Source organism: Aythya ferina (assembly GCF_964211825.1).
Source record: "Aythya ferina genome assembly, chromosome: 24".
Classification (NCBI taxonomy): Eukaryota; Metazoa; Chordata; class Aves; order Anseriformes; family Anatidae; genus Aythya; species Aythya ferina.
In genome coordinates, this window is record NC_140322.1 from 1,052,535 (window position 1) to 1,075,198 (window position 22,664).

The following is a 22,664-nucleotide window of genomic DNA, read 5'->3' on the forward strand; positions in this document are numbered from 1 at the left end:
TAGCTGAACTTGGGAAGTAAGAATTACCACACAGAACATATTCCTTTCTAACAAAAGATTCCTTCCATACAAAGTCAGTCGATCCCAGAAGGTCCATTTGAATTATTTATTAGAAAGTTATTACACCTCCTCCCATCCCTGCTTTAAACCACCCACAGAAAAAAAATCCTTAATACATTGAATAAGCTGTCCTTGCGCTATGCCTTGCTCTGCCCTGGTGCTTGGTGCATCCAATCCATGCTCCAGGTGTGTCAGTATGAGAGCCAAGTAGTCAGCAGCTGAGCCAGGAGCTCCCCTCATGACACGAGGTCACCTTTAAATGCGTTCTCTTCCTCTGCTTGCTGCACCTTGGTCACGAACCAGCCACGCAGAGCGTGACACCCAGGAGGGTGAGCACCATTCCTGCCACGACCCCTGCAGAGGCAAAGCACAGCGTGTTCCTACAGCTATTTTGCCAGGCTCTGGGCTTTAACTTTTCATTTTCCTGCCATTTTCTGACTTTCTCAGCAAAATAATGTTATGGGATGGAGTGAAGAATGGGAAGGGGTATGAGTAGTCACGTTTTGGGGCTTACAGGACATCCTGTTTCAAAGTGGGCATATTCCTTAGTGTTTCTCTTATGGTTAAGCAGTTAGGTAGAGGCTCGGGCCTGTAAATTCTGCTCACTTAGAACAGCCAATTCAAATTCACTTGCCCTACTCACGTACACATCAGTTTCACTTCCTTTCCAGCTTCCTAGCCAGAACTGCCACTTAACTAGTTACAGGGCTTGTGTCCACATTTGCTGGTTTTCAGGAAAACAGAGGGGAACACGCAACTTTAAGTTAGCACACAGATGCAGGAGACAGTACGCCAAAATGTTTTAAGTGTAACTCACTTTTACCACCGATATCCTCTCCCAGCATCCTCCCAGTCACCAAAGTGAAGATCAAAGCCAGGGAGTTACAGAGCGGTACCGCCAGGGACAGGTCTGAAAACGAGCAGCGTAACACAAACAGTTTGTTACAAGATGTCTGACTAAACATTGAGCAGGTCAGCAAACTAATCACTAACACGGTTCCTCCCCCAAATCCCAATCAACCCACTCTACAAAAGCAACGACAGCTGACCTGCAGAGGCCAAGGTGAGGTAGAAGAGCAGCGATCCGCACTGATTGAGCAGGAAGGGCACCATGTACTGCAGGAAGAGCACAGCCCGTCAGTCACGGCACGGAAACCACCACAAGCCCCTCAATGAGCAGCAGAGCCCCAACCCCCTTGTTCTGTGCCATGTTTGGGGGTGGAAATGCAGCCCAGCACTGACTGCTGCCAGCCACGAGCTGTTTGGTGCCTGAGTTCCCCAATCTGCAGGTGGCAGGCAAGGCTTACTTTGTGTAAAAAGTGAGGATTAATGACCTGCTTTCTACAAACCGGTCTGAATTCTGCACGGGAAGAGCAGCACTATGGACAAATAAGTGAAATATTACAGAGGATAACTCATTCTTCTGACAAATTGAACATTTAACAGTTTAAATAAAGGTATTGAGTGCAGAAGCACACAGGAACGATCCTGTGACGCCCCCGGCTCAAGCCTCACCTTGTAATTGAGGCCCAAGAAGCGGATCTCAGCCAGCAGCTGCCGCAGGCGGCTCCGGTGCCGCAGCTCCTCCAGCCCCGCCGCGCCCGTCCGCAGGAAGGGCCCGGTGCTGCCCCACAGCGCGGCCACCAGCAGCAGCACCGCCGCCTCCCCTGCGCCACAACAGCCTCAGCTCAGCAGTCCCAGGGAACACGGACCCAGCAGCGGCCCCTCGGCCCGCCCCGGCTCAGCCTCTCCCCCCCGCACGGGGCCTGCCCTAACCCGGGGAGGCCCCGAGCGACCCCTCAGGGGGAGCCCCGGGCCGGGCCTGCTGCCCCCAGCCCCCCGGGGCCGGCCCCTTCAGGGCCCTGCCCGCAACCATTGGGGCCTGAGGCCCAGCCCACGGCCGCGTCCCCTCGGGGAAGGCTCCAAAGCCCCAAATCCACGACCGCGTCCCCCCCCACAGCCTCCCCGTGCCCCTCTCCCGCCGCCCGCCGAGCCCCGGCCCGGCCCGAGCCGCCCGCCGCCCTCCCCGCTCCCTCGGCCTCCATCCCGGAAGCGCACCCGAGGTCGCCATGGCAACGGCGCCGGAAGTTCCGCCGGCTGCGCGCCCTCCGACCCGGAAGTGGTGGCCGGGGCCTCCTCGTCTGGCGAGCCGCAGCCTCGGCAGCGCCGCCGCCATGGTGGGAGCGGGGAGGGGGCCGTGAGGGGGTTATAAGGGGTTGGTGAGGGGTTATAAGGGGTTGGGGAGGGGTTATAAGGGGTTGGGGAGGGGCTATAAGGGGTTGGGGAGGGGCTGTGAGGTGTTTATGGGGGGCTGTGAGGGGGGTACGAGGGGTTTGTGAGGGGTTGTTCGGGTGGGGGAGGGGCTGTGGGGGACTCTGAGGGGTTTTGGGTGGCTCTGAGGGGTTGGTGGGGGGTTGTTCGGGTGGTGAGGGGGCTTTGGGGGGCTCTGAGGGAGCGGTGAGGGGCAGTAAGGGGTTTTGGGGGGCTCTAGCGGGGCTCTGAGAGGTAGGTGAAGGGCTGTGAGGGGTTTATGAGGAGTTGTGGGGGACTGTGAGGGGTTGTTTGGGTGGTGAGGGGGCTCTGGGGGGCTATAAGGGAGCAGCAAGGGGTTGGTGAAGGGTTATGGGGGGCTGTGAGGGGTTGGGGAAGGGCTGTGGGGTGTGGTAAGGGGTTGGTGATGGTCTCTGGGGGGCTGTGAGGGATTATTTGGGCAGTGCAGGCCCCAGTGGGGGTTCCTGGACTGTGACAGCCGGGTGGGGGATCCCGGCCAGGTCCCTCGTCCCTTTCCAACCCCAACAGTCACCTTTCCCCCGCAGAAGCCGATCCTGCTGCAGGGCCATGAGCGCTCCATCACGCAGATCAAGTACAACCGCGAGGGAGACCTGCTCTTCACCGTGGCCAAAGACCCCGTGAGTGCGGCGTGAATCAGCCCCCGTCCTCCTCGGGTGGTGGGAAGGGGCGGCGTTGGGTTTTGCGAGCCTCCTGAGGAGTTCTGCGTGGTGAGGGCTTCTCTCCTTCCCCCAGATCGTCAACGTTTGGTACTCGGTGAACGGGGAGCGGCTCGGCACGTACAATGGCCACACGGGAGCCGTGTGGTGCGTGGATGCAGACTGTATCTTTTGGCCGGAGAAACCAGTTTGTCTGTGCCCTGCTTATTAGTTTGAGTGATTCAGCTCAGCCGTTCCTTTCAGCTGCTGCCGTGTGACAGGCCTGGAGGCCGCGTGGTGCATTTAACTTGCCCTGACTCCATCTGTTGGATGTTTTTGCTGCTTTTTCTTTCTGGGGTGTTGTTTGGAGTAACGTGTGCTGTGACATTCGCTTGCATTCGTGCTTGAAGTGAGCTCAAGGAAGGTGTCCAAGTTGCACACAATCTTCCCTCTCCATTGTGGGTAGGACATAGCAGAGGTGAAAGCGTACAAAGGTTGTGTTAAGGCAAGGACTGTAGCCTTTTTAGCCTTTTTCTCACCATTTCAGGAGGAAAGCTGTGGGTTTTATAGTAGGCACACTGGGACTCGCTGTCTATACTGGAGCATGGCCATTCCTGTAATGGAATTTGCTCAATCTCAGCAATTTCTCGCTGTAATGCACCCTTTTGACCTCGTGTATAAATACTTTCTGGGTATCTAAACAGCTTCTGGGGGCTACAAACACGCTGATGTTCCTTAACTGGTGACCTAGGGGACACCCGACACGTGCTCACTGGCTCTGCAGATAACAGCTGTCGGCTCTGGGACTGTGAAACAGGTACGGCTCCCGTGGGGACCTCCCCCACGCCACGTCTGGCTCCCAGCTCTGTCCTGCTCTGGAGTTTGTGTGCAATGTCTGCTTGTTTGATCCCTGAAAGGGCTGAATCCTAACAGGCGTGTGTGCACGCCTAATTCCTAGTGAACATTTGGCCAATTTACTCACCTCCTGTTTAGTCTGAGCGTACAGTCAGTGCCTCAGCTCATCGGTTCTGCCTGATACCCTGCCCACTCGGTCACTTTGATGAATTTTGCAGTGCAGGCCCCAGTGAGTGACGGTTTCTGCTCTGTGTGCAGGAAAGCAGCTTGCCCTGGTGAAGACCAGCTCGGCGGTGAGGACGTGTGGCTTTGACTTTGGAGGGAACATCATCATGTTTTCCACGGACAAGCAGATGGGCTACCAGTGTTTCGTCAGCTTCTTTGACCTGCGGGACCCCAGCCAGATTGGTGAGGAATCCGAGCCTGCAGCGGGGAGCAAGGGGAAGCACTGACGGCCAGAGCTGGTGCCATGCTGTCTGTCTGTCTGTCTCCTTCCTTCCTTCCTGCAGAGAACAACGAGCCTTACATGAAAATCCCCTGCAGTGACTCGAAAATCACCAGTGCAGTGTGGGGCCCCCTGGGGGAGTTCATCATCGCAGGCCATGAAAGCGGGGAGCTCAACCAGTTCAGCGCCAAGGTCGGTGCCACGAGGGGCAGCATCTCCTCCGCCAGCAGGGCGTGGGGAGGACGCTGCAGCATTCCTGAGTGGTCACGGGGCAGAACGTGGGCTTCTTGGCTCGAACCAGCAGCCTTGTGGAAGGATAGTGAAAATATGTGGTTCCCTTGAGCCAGGCTGACGTAGAAATGCCTGCCCTAGTGCTGACAGCGATGTCTCCTAAATTGTTTTCACTGGGGAAGCGTGCTGGCTGTGTTTGCTCACTGAACGTGCCTTCTTTGACCCTCCAGTCAGGGGAGCAGCTCTCAAACATCAAGGAGCACACCAAGCAAATCAACGACATCCAGACCTCCAGGGACATGACCATGTTCATCACCGCCTCCAAGGACAACACAGCCAAGGTGAGGCCTCTTGTGAACACAGCCAACTGCTGCACCTGCTGGTAGAGACTGCCTCAGGGGTCTGCTCCTGGGAAATCTGAGCGAGTGTGAAGTCAAATTGGGTGGGAGACTTCAGTGGGAACGGGGAGGCATCGCCACGTTAAACTAGCAGCAGCAAAAGAATGAAGGCTGCAGTGTGCTACCTGCAGAAGGTATAAAGGTGACGGTTACCTCGGGCAGGTATTTGTGGATTCTGGAGAAATGCCTTTGGGTTTTGGGTGCCTGTGAGCAGCTTCAGTGCTAATACCTGCTTGTGTGAGGACTGGCAGCCAGGGGCTGGGGTTTGTGTGAGTTAATTGGGCTGCATGGCCTTTGGAACATAACTAACTCTCTCTTTTTTCTCTCTTCCTTTTGCCTCTTAGCTCTTTGACTGCACGACACTGGAACATTTGAAGACCTTCCGGACCGAGCGACCGGTGAACTCTGCCGCACTCTCCCCCATTTTTGATCACGTAAGAACCCCACTCGTGATGGTCTTACTGCAACTCCTGCCTTGTCCCAGGTCCTCTCGTCTCTAAGCGTGGCAGAGAGGCAGGAACTTCTCGGGGCCCATCGATGAGCTCCTGGGCTTTGCTGGCGTGGTGGGAGGCTTCCCCAGGGCTGGGCTCCCTCCTTCCCTGCCTGCTGCTGCGCGCGTGGTGCAAGCAGTCCTGCAGTGTCGTGGCCTCTGCTCTTTGCAGGTCGTGCTTGGTGGTGGGCAAGAGGCCATGGATGTGACCACGACCTCCACCAGGATTGGCAAATTTGAGGCGAGGTTGGTGCTTTACAATTGTGGAGGTTTTTTTGTTTGTTTGTTTGTTTTGAGGAAACCCCGATTATGTCCCGATCCAGACTCCTGACTTCTTCCTTCTCCCAGGTTCTTCCACTTGGCTTTTGAAGAAGAGTTTGGCAGAGTGAAGGGGCATTTTGGTCCGATAAACAGTGTCGCTTTTCACCCCGATGGAAAAAGGTAAGAAATTTTGCAGATCTTCCAGCATGCTCAAATCAAACCTAGCCTGTGCTTTGGTTAGGATATGGCTGGGCTCACAGGAGCTCTGCAGTGGGAATGAAGCCAGCACCTTCCCCAGTTCTCTCATTCCAACCCTGCTGCCTCCTGTCAGGCTGGCTCTGGGGGTCATTTACACGCTGCTGCACTTTTTGCTGTGTTACTGATATTTTTTTTCATCTTGTGACTATTTCTTAGCTTTTGGAGGGTGTTGTAAGAACAGATTCCATCTCTTGCTGGTATAAAGCTGGATGCAGTGTGCTCCTGACAGGACTGATGACTTTCTCATCTTTTTTTTCCCCATACAGTTACAGCAGTGGTGGTGAGGACGGCTACGTTCGCATCCACTACTTCGATCCCCAGTACTTCGAGTTCGAGTTTGAAGCTTAAAGGAGGGCGTCCTCTCCTCTTCTTCCCTCTTCCCATCCGTTGCCCAGCCCATTGGCTCCTGAGCAGAACTCTTGTAAGGCCTGAAGTTGGTTTGCTCCACAGGAGGCAGCAGGAAGCAGCAGCAAACTCAGGGGCTGTATGGAGGTGGGCATCTAGAACCCCAGCCAGCTCAAAGCAGCACAGCCTGGGGCTTTCTCAGGAGGTAGAGCAAAGGTGAGGAAAGGAGCTGGGTTGGCTGCCTGCCTGCCCCTGTGGATGCTAACTTCCTGGCCTGCTGGGCATATTTATATACCAGTGGAGGAAAAAAAAATGGGCAGGAAATTAATAAATCTTTTCTAAACGCCAGAAAAAAAAAAGTTGCCTCTATTCTTGTGCTCTCAGGGACAAAATTAACCTGGCTCTTTGCTCTCCCAGCTCTGCTGGCAGTGCCTCGCTCTCCACCCCCTGGCAGGCAGCGGTGCTGCTGCTCCCCATGCCTCTGTCCTCGCCCAGGCCTGGGTTAACTCCTTCCCAGCAGCGATCTGCAGCTGCTGAGGTCCAGCCCCAGCAGTGCTGGATCTGGGAGCGCGGTAGCCAGTCATTGTTTTCCAGGCGATGTGCGCCCAGTTCTAGGGCTTTGTTTATTTGCTGGCTTGACCCTGAGCCAACTTTCCTCATGGAACAGTTATTTCCTGCACTGGGAAGGTTGCGTTGCAAATCCTCGTCCTAGCCCTCTGTCCCCGTGTCTGTCTGCTTGGAAGGGTGGCTCCTATCTCTTTCCTTCCTCGAAACTGGGTTCAAGGACCCATTTCCCAGGCTGGCTCCCTGCTTGGAGTGACTGATGCAACACTTACGCTGCAGCCAGCGTGCCTTTTGTGGAGAGGTCGGTGTGAGTTTAGGATGTTTTGCTGCTTAGAAGCTGTGCCAACCCTGCCTCGGTCACGGAGCAGGGCTGGCGTGCTGCAAGGGAGCTGCTGGGCACCTCGGCCTCCTGGGGTGGTCCAGGTCTGAGAGCTGCTGCGATCCCCCTGGGGAATGGAGCAGGATCCTGCCTGAGGGAGCGGGGCTGCTCCTGCTGCTGCAGAGCCCTGCGCTGCCCAGCTCCTGCCCGAGGAACACCACACAACGCAGGAGCAGACTGCGAGACACCACTTTACTGTGCCACGTTCAGTCTGCATGGCTGAGAGGCTGCTGAAGCGCGTCTGTCCCCCCTCTCCCTGGGCTGTCCACGCTGCTGGTGCGCGCAGCCTTCCCTGGGCTCCACAGGGTGAGTGTCCCGCACACATCCCGTGGAAAACTGCATTGCCTTGACCCCTCAGCCCACGGTGATGGGTGAGGGGGATGTGATTGCCAGGACCGAGGTGCCCATGCTGCCGCTCATCTTTCATTCTCCATCCTGGCAGCAGGGTCGGAGAGCGACCGGCTCAGCCTGCTCTCTGCGCTCTCCTTGGCAGGCGCCTCGTTGGCCTCCACCAACCTCTGCATCTCTGCCCGGGCCTCCTCCAGGTACTGGGAGGGACGGATCCAGCGGAAGAATAAACCTAGGAGGAGAGGGGTTGTGTCACAGCAGGAGGGAAGAGCCGAGCAGCTTGCCCTAAGCCACCTAGCCTGAGGTGGTGTCCGCGAGCACGGCTCCGGCCTCGGGTTTGGGAAAAGGCCCCAGGGCTGGCCCCGGCTCACCCTGCCACAGCTGGATGCTCTGGGGCTCCACGGAGGGCCAGATGACCAGCGGGTTGTGTGAGTAGAGGGGGTTCAGGTACTTCTTCTTCTCCTCAGGCTGGTTCAGCCAGGCCCAGAGGGAGTGCGTGTTCTCCTTCACTTTACACAGGCACCTACGGGAGCGTCGAGAAGCGTCTCAGTCCCCGGGGCACGGGGCTGGGGCTGACCCCAGGTGTTACCGAGAGGGTTTGGCTCTGCCCAGGGGCAGGGAGGTGGCCGTGGCACCGCTCCTACGGGGCGCTGCCATCCCCACCTCCCAGCACTCGCCTCTCCTTCTCGTTGTTGCAGAGGAAGGTGCCGTAGTCGGAGGCGTAGGCGTTGTCGAAGAGGGTGAGGAGGAGGCTCTCGCTGAACTCCAGAGAGAAGGGGAACTGGCGGCTCAGCTGCCACACGCAGTCGAGGAAGAGGAGGAACAGCGGCGCCTCCTGCTTCAGCCGGGCGTGGGAGTAGGCAGAGCGGGCGCAGCGGAGGTGGAAGGGGTGTCCAGCCTGCGGGACCCCAAAAAAGCGGGGTAAATAACAGGGGTGAAGGCAACCGGGGGTGCCCAGCCCTGCTTCTGCCGCTCTCACCTCGATCCACTCCCGCTCCAGCAGCCCCTGGAAGCCCACCACGGTGCGGCAGCCCGGGTCCAGGATCACCTGCGCCAGCGCTGTCACCAGCAGTGTCGTGTCCGTCCCCTCCGCGCCGTGCACCAGCACGCTGGCCTCCTCCCTGCAGGGGGGCACAAGCAATTAGGGTGCTGCCAGCCCTGCCCGTGGCTGGTGTCACAGCGAGGGGCTTTGGGGTGGCAGCAGCCCCCCTACCTGTCGAGGCACTGTGCGGCCAGGCAGGCCGTGCTCAGGGCCGCCTTGACATGGCTCAGCCAGCGGCAGCTCTCCAGGCGGCTCAGCCAGCGGTCCATGCTGAGCGAGGCGTCGTTGCAGGCTTCCACCAGCTTAATGAAGCTCTCCTGCAGCGGGCGGCCTCTGGGCGGGAGGGAAAATGGGGTGAGGGGCTTGGCGGGGCTGGTTTTGGGGGCCTGGGGGGGCCGTGCTGGCTGCGGGACAGCACGATCGCCCTAATTATAGGAGCCAGGCTTTGGCACAGCCCCTCACCGCTCCAGGGGCCGGTGCAGCCGCTTCCACTGCGGGTAGGAGGATTTGGGCTCCGTGCCACCCCCCGTCATCCGTGCCTGCTTCGCCGCCTGTGCCGACCGCGTGTCGATGATGAAACCCCGCTCGCCCTCATCCAGGACCGTCCCCAGCAGCACCTCGTCCTCGGGGCAGCGCTTTCGGTTGGGGCCCGTCAGCGGCTGGCTGCTGCGGAGCATCACCTGCGGGGCGAGGGGCCGCGGGTAGCTGGGGCTGGGGGCCCGGCAGGGTGGGATGGTGGTGGGAGAGGGCTGGGGAGACGGACTCACGGTCCCGTTCCTGGGGTGGTAATAGCTGAGGACGGGGAAGCGCCCGCCCTGCCGGAATCGGGCCGCTCTCCGCAAGGTGTCGTCGCTCACGGCCGCCGGCACGATGACGCCCGCGGGGTACGTGGGGCAGGTGGTGAAATCCCTGTTCAGGTCGCTCAGCCGCCACTGGCTCGTCTGGAAGAGAAGCAGGATGGGGGCAGCGGGGTGTGGGTCGAGGGAGTCGCTTCTCCCCCTCCCCTGCCAGCTGGGTCTCCCCTCCCCAGGCTCACCTCTGCGGCGATTTTTTGGAAGTATTGCTCGAGGGGGAAGAGGTGCCAGCCCTCCTCGAGCCGCAGGTCCTGGGGTCTGTAGAAGAACGGGTACATCATCATCACGGAGTCCACCGAGGAGAGAGCCTGGAGCAGAGCGAAGGTGGAGCTGGGGCACGCGGGGACATCTGGGAACGTCCCCACCGTCCCCCCCCTGCAGCCCCCATCCCTGTTCCTTTCTCATGGCCACGTCCCAGCTGCAAGCGAGGGCTGGCATCGCCGAGTGCCCGTGCAAACAGAGCCCAGGAGCTGAGTGTTTACCCACGGTAATGACGGACCCAGAGCAAACACTGCAGGCAGCCACCTTCTCCTGCCAACCCTTTGCAGCCCGGAGCGGCTCCGGCACGGCTCGCCCGCCACCCGGGGCTCACCTCGATGGAGCTGGCGATGTTCAGACACTCCTCCATGCCCGGGATCTCCAGCTGCAGCACCTTCAGGTCTTTGCACCGCAGCGTGATGGTGCCGGAGGAGCCGGCGAGCCTGGGGAAGGCAGCGGGGTCAGGGCCGGCAGCGGGGCTGCGCGGGCAGGAGGGGGCTGCGCACGCGGACAGCCAGCAGCAGGGAGCTGCCCCCGCTCCCCGGGAGGATGGAGCAAGGCAAAGCGCCGTGCCGAGGCGACCGGGATCCCGTTGGCTCTCATCCGGCACCGGCCTCACGTGTGCCCGGAGCTGCGATTTCCATCATCTCCCCTCCTCGGAGCAGCTGCCCCTGCCCTGCGGAGCGGGGTTAGCACGAAGCCGGGCGCTGCCGGGCGGGTTTAGCAGAGCCGAGAGCGCTAAAAGCCAAACCTGGTGTCTCGCGGGGAGCCGTTAGTCCGGGGGGGCTGGTACCAGCCTAAATTCTGCACTCTGAGGCACGGAGGAGAAGAGGAGGTCAACGCCCGGCGCTGCAAGCATCCCCAGCGTGGGCCGTGGGGAAGAGGAGGGAAGAGGCTCGGCGGCCGCAGCCGCTGGGAGGGCAGCGGGGAGGGGAATTTCCCCCCCCCGCCGACGTGGGGTGACGCCACCGAGGGGGTCTGGGGGGCACCCACCTCTTCTCCACCGCGTCCACGTTGCGGATGAGCAGCCAGAGCTCCACAGTGCCGGGCTGGCCGTCCCCCCCGGGGCAGGAGGAGAGGAGCAGGTGGTGGCTGGTGATGCACAGCGTCCCCCTCACCGGCGGCAGCCCCGTGCCCGCCAGCAGCACGCTCTCCACCGTCGCCGTCTTGATCAGCTCCGAGAACTCCATGGCGGCGGCGGCGGCGGCGGTGGTGGCCGGGCTGCGGGTCCCGCTGCGGCTGCCTCCGGCGGGGCTGGAGGGAGAAAGGGGAAATGGTGAGCGGGCGCAGCAAGGCCTGGAAATCCCCCTCCGCACCCCGTCCCCCCCGTCTTTTTTCTTCCCTCCCCGAGCCACGCTGGGGCCCTTCGGCCTCTGCTTGTCACCTCTGCAGCTTCCTCCCCGCGGGGCGCCTCGCTCGCTTCCTCCCCGCGGCGCAGGTGGGGAAACTGAGGCACGGGGCCGAGGGGGGTGAGCAGCCCGCGGGCACCCAGCGCTGGGTGCTGGGGGGGGGGGATTTGGGGTTGCTGGGTCCTGGGTGTCCCCCCCCAGCTCTCCGCGGCACGGGGCGGGGGCGGCTGCAGGGCGCTGCCGGGCGGGGAGGAGGAGGAGGAGGAGGAGGAGGAGGAAGAAGGGGGGAGGAAGAGGAGGAGGAGGGGGCGGTGAGCGGCTCGTAGCGGGCCCCCCCCGGGCTTACCTGCTCCGATCCGTGGCTCTCGGTGGTGGGGGGCGAGCAGGGGGCGACTGGGGGGGAGAACGGGGCAGCAGCCGGGCTGCGAGGGGGGCACATCGGGGTGCCAGCAGGGACCTGGGGGGGTAATGGGGGGGGGAAACGGGGGGGTTGGGGGGGTGCCTGCACAGCCCCGGGGGTGCACAGGGCTGGGCGGAGGGGGGGGCGGGTTTAGGGTGGTCCCAAGAGGAGAGAGGGGAGGTCTGCGGGGCCGGGGGGGGGGAGAAAAATGGGGCAGGGAACGGCTGAATGCTGCCCCGGGGGGGCCGGGAGCGCTGTGCCCCCCCGAGGGTCCCACCTTTAAGGCCCCCCAGCGGTGCCCAGATGCGCCCAGAGGTGCCCAGGAGCCGGGCAGCCCCGCGTCCTTCCCCCGTGTCCTCCCCCCCCCCCCGGTTCACGAGGAGCCGCTCGTTTTCCTTCCTTTCCCCTTTTTTTAGCAACCTTCCCCCCCCCCCCCCCACTCCCCCGCGCCCAGCCCGGGGCCGGGAAGCCGGGGTCAGCCGGTGGCGATAACCGGGAGCCCTCGGGGCGCCTCCTCCCAGCCGGAGGCGATGATGCTGGACCCGCAAAGGAAAAAATAAAAACCAAACCCCCAGTACAAAGTCCCTGCCCGTTAGCATCATCCCGCCGTGTCCGGGCTCTCCGGCTCCGGGGGTGGATAAAGGGCTGCAGCTGGGAGCTTTTTGGGGTTGGGGTCGGTGCCCCCCCCTCCTCCCCGAGCCATGGCCCTGGGGCAGCTGAGATTCAGCGAGCTGGGTGCCGAGGAGCCACCCATGGGCGAGGAGAGCCTGGCGGGCCTCAAGGCGCTGACGGCCAAGCTGAAGCTGCAGACGCGGCGCCCGTCCTACCTCGAGTGGGAGGCCAGGGTGCGGGGGCAGCCCTGGGGCAGCCGAGCCCCCGGCGGGGCCGAGGGGACCCCGGGGAACCCCAAGGGCGAGCGGGACGGCGGCGTCTGCGGCTTCCCCACCGTGGGGGCGGCTTTGGAGTGGCTCAGGACGGAGCTGGTGAGTAGCTTCTGGGGGGCGAGGGGTGCACGGGGTGGTGCCCAGCCCTGGCAGGGGGGGCTCCAGCTGCAGCCCCCCCAGCTTTGCCCTCTTTTTGCCAGCACGGCCGCTGGACGGGGATTTTTGCCAGGTGCTTGGGGCTCTGCCCAGTGCCATGGGTGGTCGCCCTGTGCTTGGCACCCCCCTCCTGCTGCCCTGCTGGGGCACGGCTGCCTGACTTTTGCTGGTGCAGCAGAGGCAGCAGCCGTGTGGGCACAAACCTCCCTGAGCCCCCCCCAGGGCTGGGTATACGTGCACACCCCCCTGCCAGCCTGGGATTTTGGCTCCGTGCTGACCCCAGGACCGCACATCCCCAGTGCCCAGGGGGGCTGTGCCCCGGCCAAGCCCCAGCACCCTGCTGAGCCCCCTCTGGCCGTGCACCGTGGCTGTGTCCCTGGGGGGGGGGCTGCGGTGCTGATGGCCCCATGGTGTCCCCGCAGCAGGAGCTGCAGGCTGCAGACCAGCGCCTGGCGCAGCAGCTGATGCGCCTGCGGGCGCAGCTGCACCGGCTGAAGGTGGAGCAGGCCTGCCACCAGCACAAGGAGATGCTGGACGACGCCACCTTCGGCCTCGAGGGCTGCGAGGAAGACTCGGATCTGCTCTGCAACATCCCCCCCAAGGCCGCCTTCCTGCTCTCCATGCCGCTGAAGCACATCGGCGTCACCCGCATGAACATCAACTCCCGGCGCTTCTCCCTCTGCTGAGCCTGGCGGGGCCCCGCGGGCACCCACGGGTGCACCCAGGCTCGGTGGGGCTTGCGGGTGCCTCCTGAAGCACCGTGGGGATGGCGGGGCTGGGGCTGAGCTCCCTGGTGCAGGGGGTGCTCAGTGCTCTGGGAAATGCCACTGTCCCCGTGGGACACAGGGCGTCCTGGGGCACCCACAGCCCTGTCCCCGGGGATGGTGGGGTCAGCAAGGTGCACGAAAAACTTGAGGAGGAATAAAAGGAGGTGGTGGTAAGAGCCAGGGGGTTCTGTTCTGTGCACCCAGGCGCCTGCCTGTGCCCCCAAAATGTGGCTCCCAGCCCTTTGGGGTGGGGTGGCCGGAGGGGGTGCGCTCCCGGCGCTGTCCCGTGGGCTGGGGGCTTCTCATCACCTTTCTCACCCCGTGCAGGAGGGATGGGGCTGTGTTTTGGGCACCCCGCTGCCAGCCCCTCCCCAGGCACCGGCTGCGATGGGTGCTGGGGCTGTGCCACCGCAGGAAATGCTCGTCACCGAGCCGCCTGTGGGCTGGGAGCTGGGTCTCGAGGCCAGGAGGTGCTGGGGGCTGCGCTCGGGGCCCCCACAACCCCATCCTGCCCCGACCCCGGCCCCCCAGTGCAGGAGAGGGGCCCTGGGTGGTGCTGGCTGGGCTGGGGGGGCTTTGCTTTTGCTTGTTCCATCCACACCAAACACTTTGCAGAAGAAGTTGTCACGGCCGGGGTGCGACTTTCGCAGAACGCTTTTCACAAGCGGTGTCAGGGGAGACGCGGGATGGCGCAGGGACCTCAGGGGGTGCCTCAGGGACCTTTTTTGGGTGCTGCTTCCCCTTCCCAGGGTAACAGCGGGACACGGGGAGAGCTGCACATGCCCCCCGAGGCTGTGGCACACCTCACCTGGGGCACCCCTGGTGTTGGGGAGCAAAACGGGAGTGGGGCCGCTCGGCTGCCCCGGGGAAATGTCCCCGAGGGTGGGTGCTGTGTTTGCCACCGCGCTCCCCCCGCTGACGCAGCTCCCCCCCGGCACAGGCTGGGCTTCCTGCCCATGCCTCCGCAGAGCAGCCGGTAGGTACCTGCGGCTTCATGTCTGATCACAGAAGCCAAGACAATAGCTTTGTGGTTGCTCTGCTCTGAGCTGTTTCCAAAAACCCAGGGGCTGGTGGCGTGGCACAGCCTGGGCACGAGGCATCCCCTCGGCTTTGTCCCCAGCCCGGCCAGCGCTGTGGCTCTCGGGGTGCTGAGGCCTTGGGTGATGCAGTGGGGGCAGCCAAAGCGGGGGCTGTGGGTGCGAGTGGTGTCACGCAGCCCACACGGGGTCCGGCACGGCAAAGCCAGCACTGAGCCTGCAGACATTGAGCACTGGCGAGGGGGCTGCAGAGGGGACAGGGGGGTCAAAACATCCTGGGCAGTGGGTGACAAAATCCCAGCCATTGCTGGCGCCACGCTGACAATACCCAGCTCACGGGACCCCGCTCCCCCTGAGCAAACATCTCCGTGTCCCTCCGTGTCCCTCGGTGTCCCCTCGCCCAGCTGGGGCTGGGGGCACCCGGATCAGGGACCCCCCTCGCGCAGCCCAGCTGGGGCTGAGCAGGAAGCTTCGGGGTTTGTCACTAGCTCTTTGCGGTCGTGCGCGAGCTGTGAACCAGCTTCTCTAGAGTTTGCTCATGAGGCAGGAAACCAGGGCAGGCGGCGAGCAAGAGCGAGCAGCGGCGGCGGCAGGGAGCGCGCACCCGCCTGCGGGGTCGTGGCTGCGCACCCGGCCGGTCACCGTGTGCCCGCTGCTGATGGGGAGGACGTGAGCGGGGTCGGGGTCCTCACTGCTGCTGCCCGGCCATGGGAGTCTGAGAGCTGCTCGTCCTCACCTCGCTGCCACCAGGTAACGGGGGCTGGGGAAGGGGTCTGCGCCCCTCAACGGGTGCCGGGATCCACGGGGTGCCTGGGGCAGGGGGTGTTGTGCCTTCTGATGTGGCTCCGTGGAGGGGTGTTAATGGGGGATTGCCACTGTGGCACTGGGAGCACTGGTTGCCCAGGGGGTCGGGAGGTGACACGGGGAGCAGCCCCAGTGCTCCCCGTCCTGCTGGAGCCACCCAGGGGGGGTGACAGCGGCCGCCCCGCTGCCTGGTGCCCACCCGGGGTGCGAGCGCTGCCCCCTCGCAGTCCTGACCCTAAGCCCCCATCTTCGGGGCAAAACAGGCGCCATGTCCCCAACGCCAGGCCCTGTCCGCAGAGCTGTGGGAAGAGCAGCGGGTTAGTCCTGGCCCACCACAGCCCCGTTGAGGACGGTTTCAGGCCGAGATGTGTCTGTTTTTGGTGCTTTTTTGGTGCTGTTTCGGAGCAAACGCCTCCCTGCCCGCCGTGATGGCGCGTCAGGGCCGGCTCCCCGGGCTCGGCAAGGTGCGGGGCCGGTGTCCAGCTGGGTCACAGCAGATTTGGGGACACCCAGCTTGGGGACCAGCCCAGCCTCAGCCCTGCTGGCGCCCGCCCACGCTCGTGACCAAAGTGTCCAGCCCTGGCCGGACAGGCACATGCAGCAGGGCCGGCACAAGTAGGAGGAGGCCGGGGGCTGCTCGTGTACCCCCGTGCACACGCAGCCACACACCGGGGGGGGACACGGCGAGGCACGGGGTTAGGGGCACGGCCACCTCGCTCTCACGCAACCTTCGCAGCAGAAATTCGTTTGCACAGATGCAGGCGCAAAAACCTGACTTCAAACGCCCCGAGCCGCGGCGCAGCCCTCGCGCCGAGCAGGTGAAACGGTTGCTCGGTGGAAATTACGCTGTGGCTTGAGCACATAAGAAAAAAAAAAAAAAGCACAAAAAAACGACGATAGCAGCACCTCCCTCTGAACCCCAGCTTCTCGCAGAAAGGAAAAAACACCTCCTGGCACCGCTTCGGTAGACGGGCGTTTGAAGTGCTACGTGCAGGTTGGGAGCGTGGGGGCTTTTCTTCCATGGGGCCAGGCTCGGGCTTGGGTCCGGGTCCTGGCTTTGTCTCGGGGCATTGCTGGGGTCTTGCCCGTGCCCTGCAGGCCCCAGAGGCGGCCGAGGTGCTGTGAGAGAGCTCTCAAAGAGGCGGCAGCGGAAGCCGAAAGCACCAGGGCGGCTTCCAGGCCCTGGACATGGTGCGGGTGGGCTCGCTCGTCCACCTTCTCCTTGCCACAATCACTCCCGTCAGCCACTGCGGTGGTGGGCACCCCGAGGTGGCCCCGTGGGGACGGTGCTGATGTCCTCTGTGTCCCCCCAGGCACGGTAAGGGGGTGGCCCTGCTCCTGTCCTGCTGCCCCCTCCGTGGGGAGGTGAGCGCAGGGTGCCCCCGGTCTCCAAACACGGGGCTGTGCCTCTCCTGGTGGCACCTGGCTCCGGTGGCACCCAGGGGACACCGAGCCCCCCAGGGACCTCTGCAGGGCCATTCCTTGTGTCCCCAGCGGCACACAGTGGGTGCGTGCCCCTCGGAAGCACCGTGCACAGCTGTAATGTTGCCCTCCCCAGCAGCACCCCAGGTTTAAAGGGGTGAAAACAGAGCTGTGCCTGCCAAAATAAAGCTGTGCCGTGAGTCCTGGTTGGGAAACCAAGGAGGAAAAAGTGATGGCAGAGCTGGTGGGCATCGTCCCCAAGCAGCTCTGGGCTCTGCCATCCCCGGGGACCCCCCCTGCTGCACCGCCTGCCCAGAGGCCACAGCTCCCCCCCACCAAAAGCGGCCGCTAGTTCTTGGGCAGGGACCCCTGGGTGGCTCCCGGAGGAGGCTCCGAGAGCTCGGCGCCTGCAGAAACCACACGGGGCCCCCCGAAGCCCCCGAGCTCCCCGTCAGAGCCTGGGGAAATGGGTTTGGGGCCAGGCCTGGGAGGGGGCAGATCCCGGCGGCGTGGGTGCGGGGGATTCTGCAGAAGAGCTTTTTCCAGGGCCGTGGGCTGCCATTTCCACGTGACGCAGCGCCGGGCTCTGACGGATTTTGCAGGAAGGCAAAAGTGACACGAAGGAGGCCCCCTCGGCCCACGCAGGGCACCGGGGCTGGTGCTCGAGGTGGGGGCGTCTCGAGAGAAATCACCCTCCGTGCTCACCAAAGCCAGAAGAAAACAAAGCTAGGAGGAAACAGGGCTGGGGACAGAGCCGGGGGATGCCCTCGGGGCGCGCAGGAAGGGCCCGGTGATGTGGGCGGTGGGACGGATGGGAGCAGGGTTGGGGCAGGGGGGTGCAGAGATGGGGATGGGGGTGCTGGGGGGGTGACAGCTGCGCTCACTGCCCCGTGCAGCCACCATGGGCTGCTGCTGCAGCTCGGACTACGATGACGACTGGATCGAGAACATCGACATCTGCGAGCACTGCAACTACCCCATCGACCCCGACAGCAAGCGCCAGGTGAGTGTGTGGGGGGGAGAGAGCAGCCAAAAAATCTCCCCATGAGTGATGTGGGGCTTTGGGGGGTGGCACTGATGGGCCCCAATGTCCCTGCCCAGCAGCTGATCCGCAATGGCTCCGAGGTGCGCGATCCCCTGGTGTCCTACGAGGCCACGTCTCCGCCGTGCTCCCCCCTGCAGGGTAAGGGTTGGCCGTGGAGGGGTGGGGGGGTGGCTGCGGGTGCCCCCATCACCGCCTCCACCCTGCCCCTGTTCCCCCAGACAAGCTGGTGGTGGCCCTGTACGACTACGAGCCCACCCACGACGGGGACCTGGGGCTGCAGAAGGGCGAGAAGCTGCGCGTCCTGGAAGAGTGAGCGAGCGCCGAGGGGGTCCCCGCGTCCCCGTGTCCCTGTGTCCCCCCCGCAGTTGGTGCCCCGGTGCCACCGGTGGTCCTGGCAGCAGGGGGGGGACACTCAGGTGGCCGTGTCCTTGCAGGAGCGGGGAGTGGTGGAGGGCGCAGTCGCTCACCACGGGCCAGGAGGGTTTGATCCCCTACAACTTCGTGGCCATGGTGAACAGCCTGGAGCCCGAGCCGTGAGTAGGGGCCGGGGAGCACCCATGCGGGCACAGGGGAGAGATGCAAGGGCTTCAGCACCCCCCAGCCCTCACCCTGCCCCCTGCCCCCAGGTGGTTCTTCAAAAACCTCAGCCGCAAGGACGCCGAGAGACAGCTCCTGGCCTCGGGCAACACGCACGGCTCCTTCCTCATCCGCGAGAGCGAGACCTCCAAAGGTACCGGTGCCACCGGCACCTCCCACACCGGGAAGGGCTCCAGGAGTGCTGGGGGCCCGTGCCCACCCAGTGCCCCCCTCCCCAGGCTCCTACTCGCTGTCGGTGAGGGACTTCGACCAGAACCAGGGCGAGACGGTGAAGCACTACAAGATCCGCAACATGGACAACGGGGGGTACTACATCTCCCCCCGCGTCACCTTCAGCAGCCTGCACGAGCTGGTGGAGTATTACACACGTATGTGCTGGCCTGAGGGGTGGGGTGGGATGGGATGGGATGGGATGGATGGGATGGGATGGGATGGGATGGGATGGGATGGGATGGGATGGGATGGGATGGGATGGGATGGGATGGATGGGATGGGCACGATGGGATGGGATGGGATGGGATGGGATGGGATGGGATGGGATGGATGGGATGGGCACAATGGGATGGGATGGGATGGGATGGATGGGATGGGCACAATGGGATGGGATGGGATGGGATGGGATGGGATGGGCACAATGGGATGGGCACAATGGGATGGGATGGGATGGATGGGATGGGATGGGATGGGATGGGATGGGATGGGGTTCATGGGATGGGATGGGATGGGATGGGATGGATGGGATGGGATGGGATGGATGGGGATGGTTTGGGGATGGGAACGGGATGGGACAGGACACCCAGGCACCCTGTGCTCGCTGATGCTGGTGCTGCCTCCCCCCCCTGTGCCACAGGCAGCTCGGACGGGCTGTGCACCCGCCTGGGCAAGCCGTGCCGGACCCAGAAGCCGCAGAAGCCGTGGTGGCAGGACGAGTGGGAGGTGCCGAGGGAGTCGCTGAAACTGGTGGAGAAGCTGGGAGCGGGGCAGTTTGGAGAAGTCTGGATGGGTGAGTCAGGGTGAAAGCGGGGCGCTTCCTCCTGCACCAGGGCTCTGCTGCAGGCGGCATCGGCACAGGCTCGGGGGGGGAAGCCGGGGCCCCGCACGGCGCAGCCGGCACCTCCCCAGCTGTGGGACACCGGCTTTTCAAAGGGCTCTGGAAGAAGGGAGAAAAACAGCAGCGAAAGGAACCCCAGGGATAAACCAGAGCAGCCCAAACTTCCCCTTTCTCCCATCCGTGGCCACCCCGACCCCTGTGCTGCTCCCTGCCAGGACGTGGCTGCAGGCGTTTGTGCACGGGGGCTGCGTGCGCCTGGGGCTTGGCACCAGCACAGGAGCACCGTGCGTGGCTCTGCAGGGGGAGCAGGGCTCGGGGAGGCTGCTGAAGCCACGCTGGGGGCACCTGGGGCTCGGCGGCTGCGTGTGGCTTCCAGCACCCTACGGCTGAGCAGCAAAAGCTCCTCCTGCTGTCCCGGTGCCGTGGTGGGGAGGGCACCAAGCGGGGTCCCTGCCCTTGTTCCCATGGGTGCTGCAGCACCCGAAAATCCCCTCTGGGTCTCTCTCAGGAGCTGGGTTGTGGCAGCGCTGCCCGGCTCCGCCAGCTGCCCTGCTGGGAGCCTCTCGGAGGGTTAAAAGCCCAGCACCAAGTTTCCTTTCCTCTCGGTGGCTAAAAGCCACACGTAAAAATCTCTGCCTGGCGGGTTCAAATGTGGCTACAGGCTTCTGCCCAGGAGGTGGCCAGAGCACACACGGGGCTGGGACCGTCCCCTGCTGCAAGAGTTTGGGGCCAGCCGGTCCCTTGCTGTCCCCAGTGCCCCTGGGACCAGGCTTCATCCAGCAGCCCGAACACCTTCCTTGTGTGCTTTTGGGTCGGGATGCCCTAAATCAACAGCCCTGCCTCCCCCGCCGGTCACGCTGTGCCCCTTTCTCTCCGCAGGCTTCTACAACGGCCACACCAAGGTGGCCATCAAGAACCTGAAGCAGGGCAGCATGTCGCCCAGCGCCTTCCTGGCGGAGGCCAACCTCATGAAGAACCTGCAGCACCCGCGGCTGGTGCGGCTGTACGCCGTGGTGACGAAGGAGCCCATCTACATCATCACCGAGTACATGGAGAAGGGTGAGGGCACCGCGGGGTGCTGCCTGCTGCGGGGTTGGCACCCAGGGGGGCGGCTCGGGGCCGTGTGGGGTCGGGGTCCCTTCCTCTCCCACCGCCGTCCCCATCAGGGCAGGCACAGGAAACCCACCAGGGCACCACGTGTCGGTGCTGGCTTTTGTGTTTTGAGCTGTTCTGGGGGATTTTGAGCCTGCACACCACAGCACTGTGCTGGCTGGGAGCTGGGGGACAAGGACCTTGCAGCAGCCTGGTCTCCTGCCCCCCTCCTGGGGGCTGTGAGCCCCCCAGCCCCACACCAGGCGTTGCACTGAAGGGGTCGGTGCCCTGGCAAAGCCTCTGCCACGATGGCAGCCGGTGAGAGGCTGAGACCTGCGCCTTCATTGCAGGCAGCCTGGTGGATTTCCTCAAGACCTCGGAGGGAGTGAAGCTCAGCATCAACAAGCTGCTGGACATGGCTGCGCAGGTGAGGGGGCACAGAGCCACGGGGAGGGGGTCTGGTGGAGCTGTCCCACTCCTCCAATTAACGTGATTAATCCCTCCTGCAGATCGCCGAAGGCATGGCCTTCATCGAGGCCAAGAACTACATCCACCGCGACCTGCGGGCTGCCAACATCCTCGTGTCGGACACGCTGTGCTGCAAAATCGCCGATTTTGGGCTGGCTCGCCTCATCGAGGACAACGAGTACACAGCTCGCGAGGGTGCGCCCGTCACAGCCCCATGCACATCCCCTCTGGGGCTGCTGTCCTTCCCCGGGACCCCTGATACCCCATCCCCTCCCTCATCTCTCTCCCCCCAGCTGCAGGGGGCTGCCCAGAGCCCACAAGCCCACCCGGCCCCGCTTTCGGTGGGCTGCCAGCCCTATCTGCTGGCTGCTGCAGGAACAGGCGTGCTGCCCCGCTGCGGGGTCCCTGCTGGTGTGGGTGGGCAGCTGAGCATGGGGGGCCAGCCACCAAACCCACCCCATCAGCAGGTTAAAAAGAGAGGGGGGCAAAGCTCGGCTGCAGCACTTTATTTTTTCCCCCCTCCCTTTTTATTTTATTTTATTTTATTTTATTTTATTTTATTTTATTTTATTTTATTTTATTTTATTTTATTTTATTTTATTTTATTTTATTTTATATTTTATTTTATATATTATTTTATTTTTGTTTTATTTTTTATTTTTATTTTTATTTTTATTTTTATTTTTATTTTTATTTTTATTTTTATTTTTATTTTTATTTTTATTTTTATTTTTATTTTTTTTCAGGGGCTAAATTCCCCATCAAGTGGACGGCGCCGGAGGCGATTAATTACGGGACGTTCACCATCAAGTCGGACGTCTGGTCCTTCGGCATCCTGCTCACCGAGATCGTCACCTACGGCCGGATCCCGTATCCAGGTCAGGATTTCCCGGCAGCAGCGTGGCGGACGGGCTCACACACACACACACACACACACACACACACACACACACACGCATGCACACACGCAGGCGCACACGTGTGAGTGTGTGCATGCACTCCCGCACGCACACTCGCTCCGCCTGGCCCCGCTCCCTGCCAGCCCTCCATGGGTTCAACCTCTTCCCAGCGCACGTGGCCAGCCGGGCCCAAAATTCAGGGGGGATTTTGGGGTTTAGGAGGGGGTAGAGGGAACGTTTCCCATGGGGTTTGCCAATTTAGGGGGTTTCCAGCAGCAAGGGGGTGACTTGAATTCGGTGCCGCCCGCTCTGTCCTCGCAGGGATGACCAACCCCGAGGTGATCCAGAACCTGGAGCGCGGGTACCGCATGCCGCAGCCCGACAACTGCCCGCAGGAGCTGTACGAACTGATGATGCAGTGCTGGAAGGAGCGGCCCGAGGAGCGGCCCACCTTCGACTACATGAAGAGCGTGCTGGAGGACTTCTTCACCGCCACCGAGGGCCAGTACCAGCAGCAGCCCTGAGGGCCCCCGCAGCCCCGGGGGGGGGCCCCGCTTTGGCCCCCTCATGCTGGGGGTCCCCACAGACTCTTTCTGCATCCCCCCATGGGTGCTGCTTGGACCTGGGGGGGCAGCGGCACAGACTTGGGGTGCTCCTGAAGGCACAAATCGCCCCCCAAAAGGTGAAAGGCCCACGGGCTCCGAGGACATGCCACGTGCCACTGTGCCCACCCGGCTGCACGCCACCACCGCCGTCTGCACCGGTGGTGGCTGTGGGGTCCTGGGGACTGTGTGGGGACCCCCAAAGGGCTTCAGGACCGGGGAGCCCCTTGGGGCAGCTTCAGGGTCCTGGGAACTGTGTGGGACCCCAAAGGGCTTCAGGACTGGAAAGGTTTCAGGCCCTGGGGTGGCTTTGGGTCCCTGGGGACCATGCGGGGACCCCCAGAGGGCTTCATGACGGGGGATGCTTTGGGACAGG

At 62.9% G+C, this 22,664-nt stretch overlaps 5 protein-coding genes and 1 long non-coding RNA gene across 9 annotated transcripts; 3 read left to right on the forward strand and 3 right to left on the reverse strand.

The window, feature by feature from the left end:
• Window positions 1–92: 92 nt before the first annotated feature.
• Window positions 93–2,137, reverse strand: TMEM234 (transmembrane protein 234). Its single transcript, XM_084497086.1, has 5 exons — window positions 2,119–2,137; window positions 1,576–1,727; window positions 1,110–1,176; window positions 878–970; window positions 93–414 (listed from the first exon to the last, which is right to left on the reverse strand). The coding sequence occupies exons 1-5, from the start codon at window positions 2,129–2,131 to the stop codon at window positions 353–355; spliced, it is 387 nt and encodes a 128-aa protein (XP_084353212.1). The 5' UTR covers window positions 2,132–2,137; the 3' UTR covers window positions 93–352.
• Window positions 2,105–6,629, forward strand: EIF3I (eukaryotic translation initiation factor 3 subunit I). The gene is made up of 11 exons (XM_084497079.1): window positions 2,105–2,237; window positions 2,877–2,969; window positions 3,085–3,172; window positions 3,739–3,804; window positions 4,101–4,250; window positions 4,352–4,479; window positions 4,749–4,859; window positions 5,261–5,350; window positions 5,579–5,652; window positions 5,755–5,847; window positions 6,192–6,629. The coding sequence occupies exons 1-11, from the start codon at window positions 2,130–2,132 to the stop codon at window positions 6,271–6,273; spliced, it is 1,083 nt and encodes a 360-aa protein (XP_084353205.1). The 5' UTR covers window positions 2,105–2,129; the 3' UTR covers window positions 6,274–6,629.
• On the reverse strand, window positions 3,331–4,047 carry LOC311423286. The gene is made up of 2 exons (XR_014685617.1): window positions 3,970–4,047; window positions 3,331–3,601 (listed from the first exon to the last, which is right to left on the reverse strand). It is a non-coding gene; the product is annotated as an uncharacterized lncRNA (long non-coding RNA).
• A 762-nt stretch (window positions 6,630–7,391) lies between the features above and the next one.
• LOC311423279 (myotubularin-related protein 9-like) lies at window positions 7,392–11,646 on the reverse strand. Of its 2 annotated transcripts, XM_084497077.1 has the most exons (12): window positions 11,100–11,646; window positions 10,709–10,969; window positions 10,467–10,526; window positions 10,050–10,158; window positions 9,640–9,765; window positions 9,371–9,544; window positions 9,066–9,283; window positions 8,775–8,936; window positions 8,541–8,682; window positions 8,239–8,459; window positions 7,933–8,084; window positions 7,392–7,793 (listed from the first exon to the last, which is right to left on the reverse strand). In XM_084497077.1, the coding sequence occupies exons 1-12, from the start codon at window positions 11,501–11,503 to the stop codon at window positions 7,630–7,632; spliced, it is 2,193 nt and encodes a 730-aa protein (XP_084353203.1). In that variant the 5' UTR covers window positions 11,504–11,646; the 3' UTR covers window positions 7,392–7,629. The 2 variants fall into 2 exon arrangements, with proteins under 2 accessions (XP_084353203.1, XP_084353204.1); XM_084497078.1 differs by lacking the exon at window positions 10,467–10,526 and having other exon boundaries at window positions 11,100–11,518.
• A 16-nt stretch (window positions 11,647–11,662) lies between these two features.
• Window positions 11,663–13,447, forward strand: FAM167B (family with sequence similarity 167 member B). 2 transcript variants are annotated; one of them, XM_084497084.1, is made up of 2 exons: window positions 11,663–12,447; window positions 12,930–13,447. In XM_084497084.1, the coding sequence occupies exons 1-2, from the start codon at window positions 12,166–12,168 to the stop codon at window positions 13,188–13,190; spliced, it is 543 nt and encodes a 180-aa protein (XP_084353210.1). In that variant the 5' UTR covers window positions 11,663–12,165; the 3' UTR covers window positions 13,191–13,447. The 2 variants fall into 2 exon arrangements, with proteins under 2 accessions (XP_084353210.1, XP_084353209.1); XM_084497083.1 differs by having other exon boundaries at window positions 11,664–12,447; window positions 12,927–13,447.
• A 1,437-nt stretch (window positions 13,448–14,884) lies between these two features.
• On the forward strand, window positions 14,885–22,395 carry LCK (LCK proto-oncogene, Src family tyrosine kinase). Of its 2 annotated transcripts, none has more exons than XM_084497338.1 (13): window positions 14,885–15,058; window positions 17,431–17,537; window positions 17,636–17,717; window positions 17,798–17,888; window positions 18,014–18,112; window positions 18,206–18,309; window positions 18,395–18,544; window positions 19,027–19,179; window positions 20,107–20,286; window positions 20,670–20,746; window positions 20,829–20,982; window positions 21,534–21,665; window positions 22,008–22,395. In XM_084497338.1, the coding sequence occupies exons 2-13, from the start codon at window positions 17,436–17,438 to the stop codon at window positions 22,208–22,210; spliced, it is 1,527 nt and encodes a 508-aa protein (XP_084353464.1). In that variant the 5' UTR covers window positions 14,885–15,058; window positions 17,431–17,435; the 3' UTR covers window positions 22,211–22,395. The 2 variants fall into 2 exon arrangements, with proteins under 2 accessions (XP_084353464.1, XP_084353465.1); XM_084497339.1 differs by having other exon boundaries at window positions 17,639–17,717.
• The last annotated feature ends 269 nt before the right edge of the window (window positions 22,396–22,664 follow it).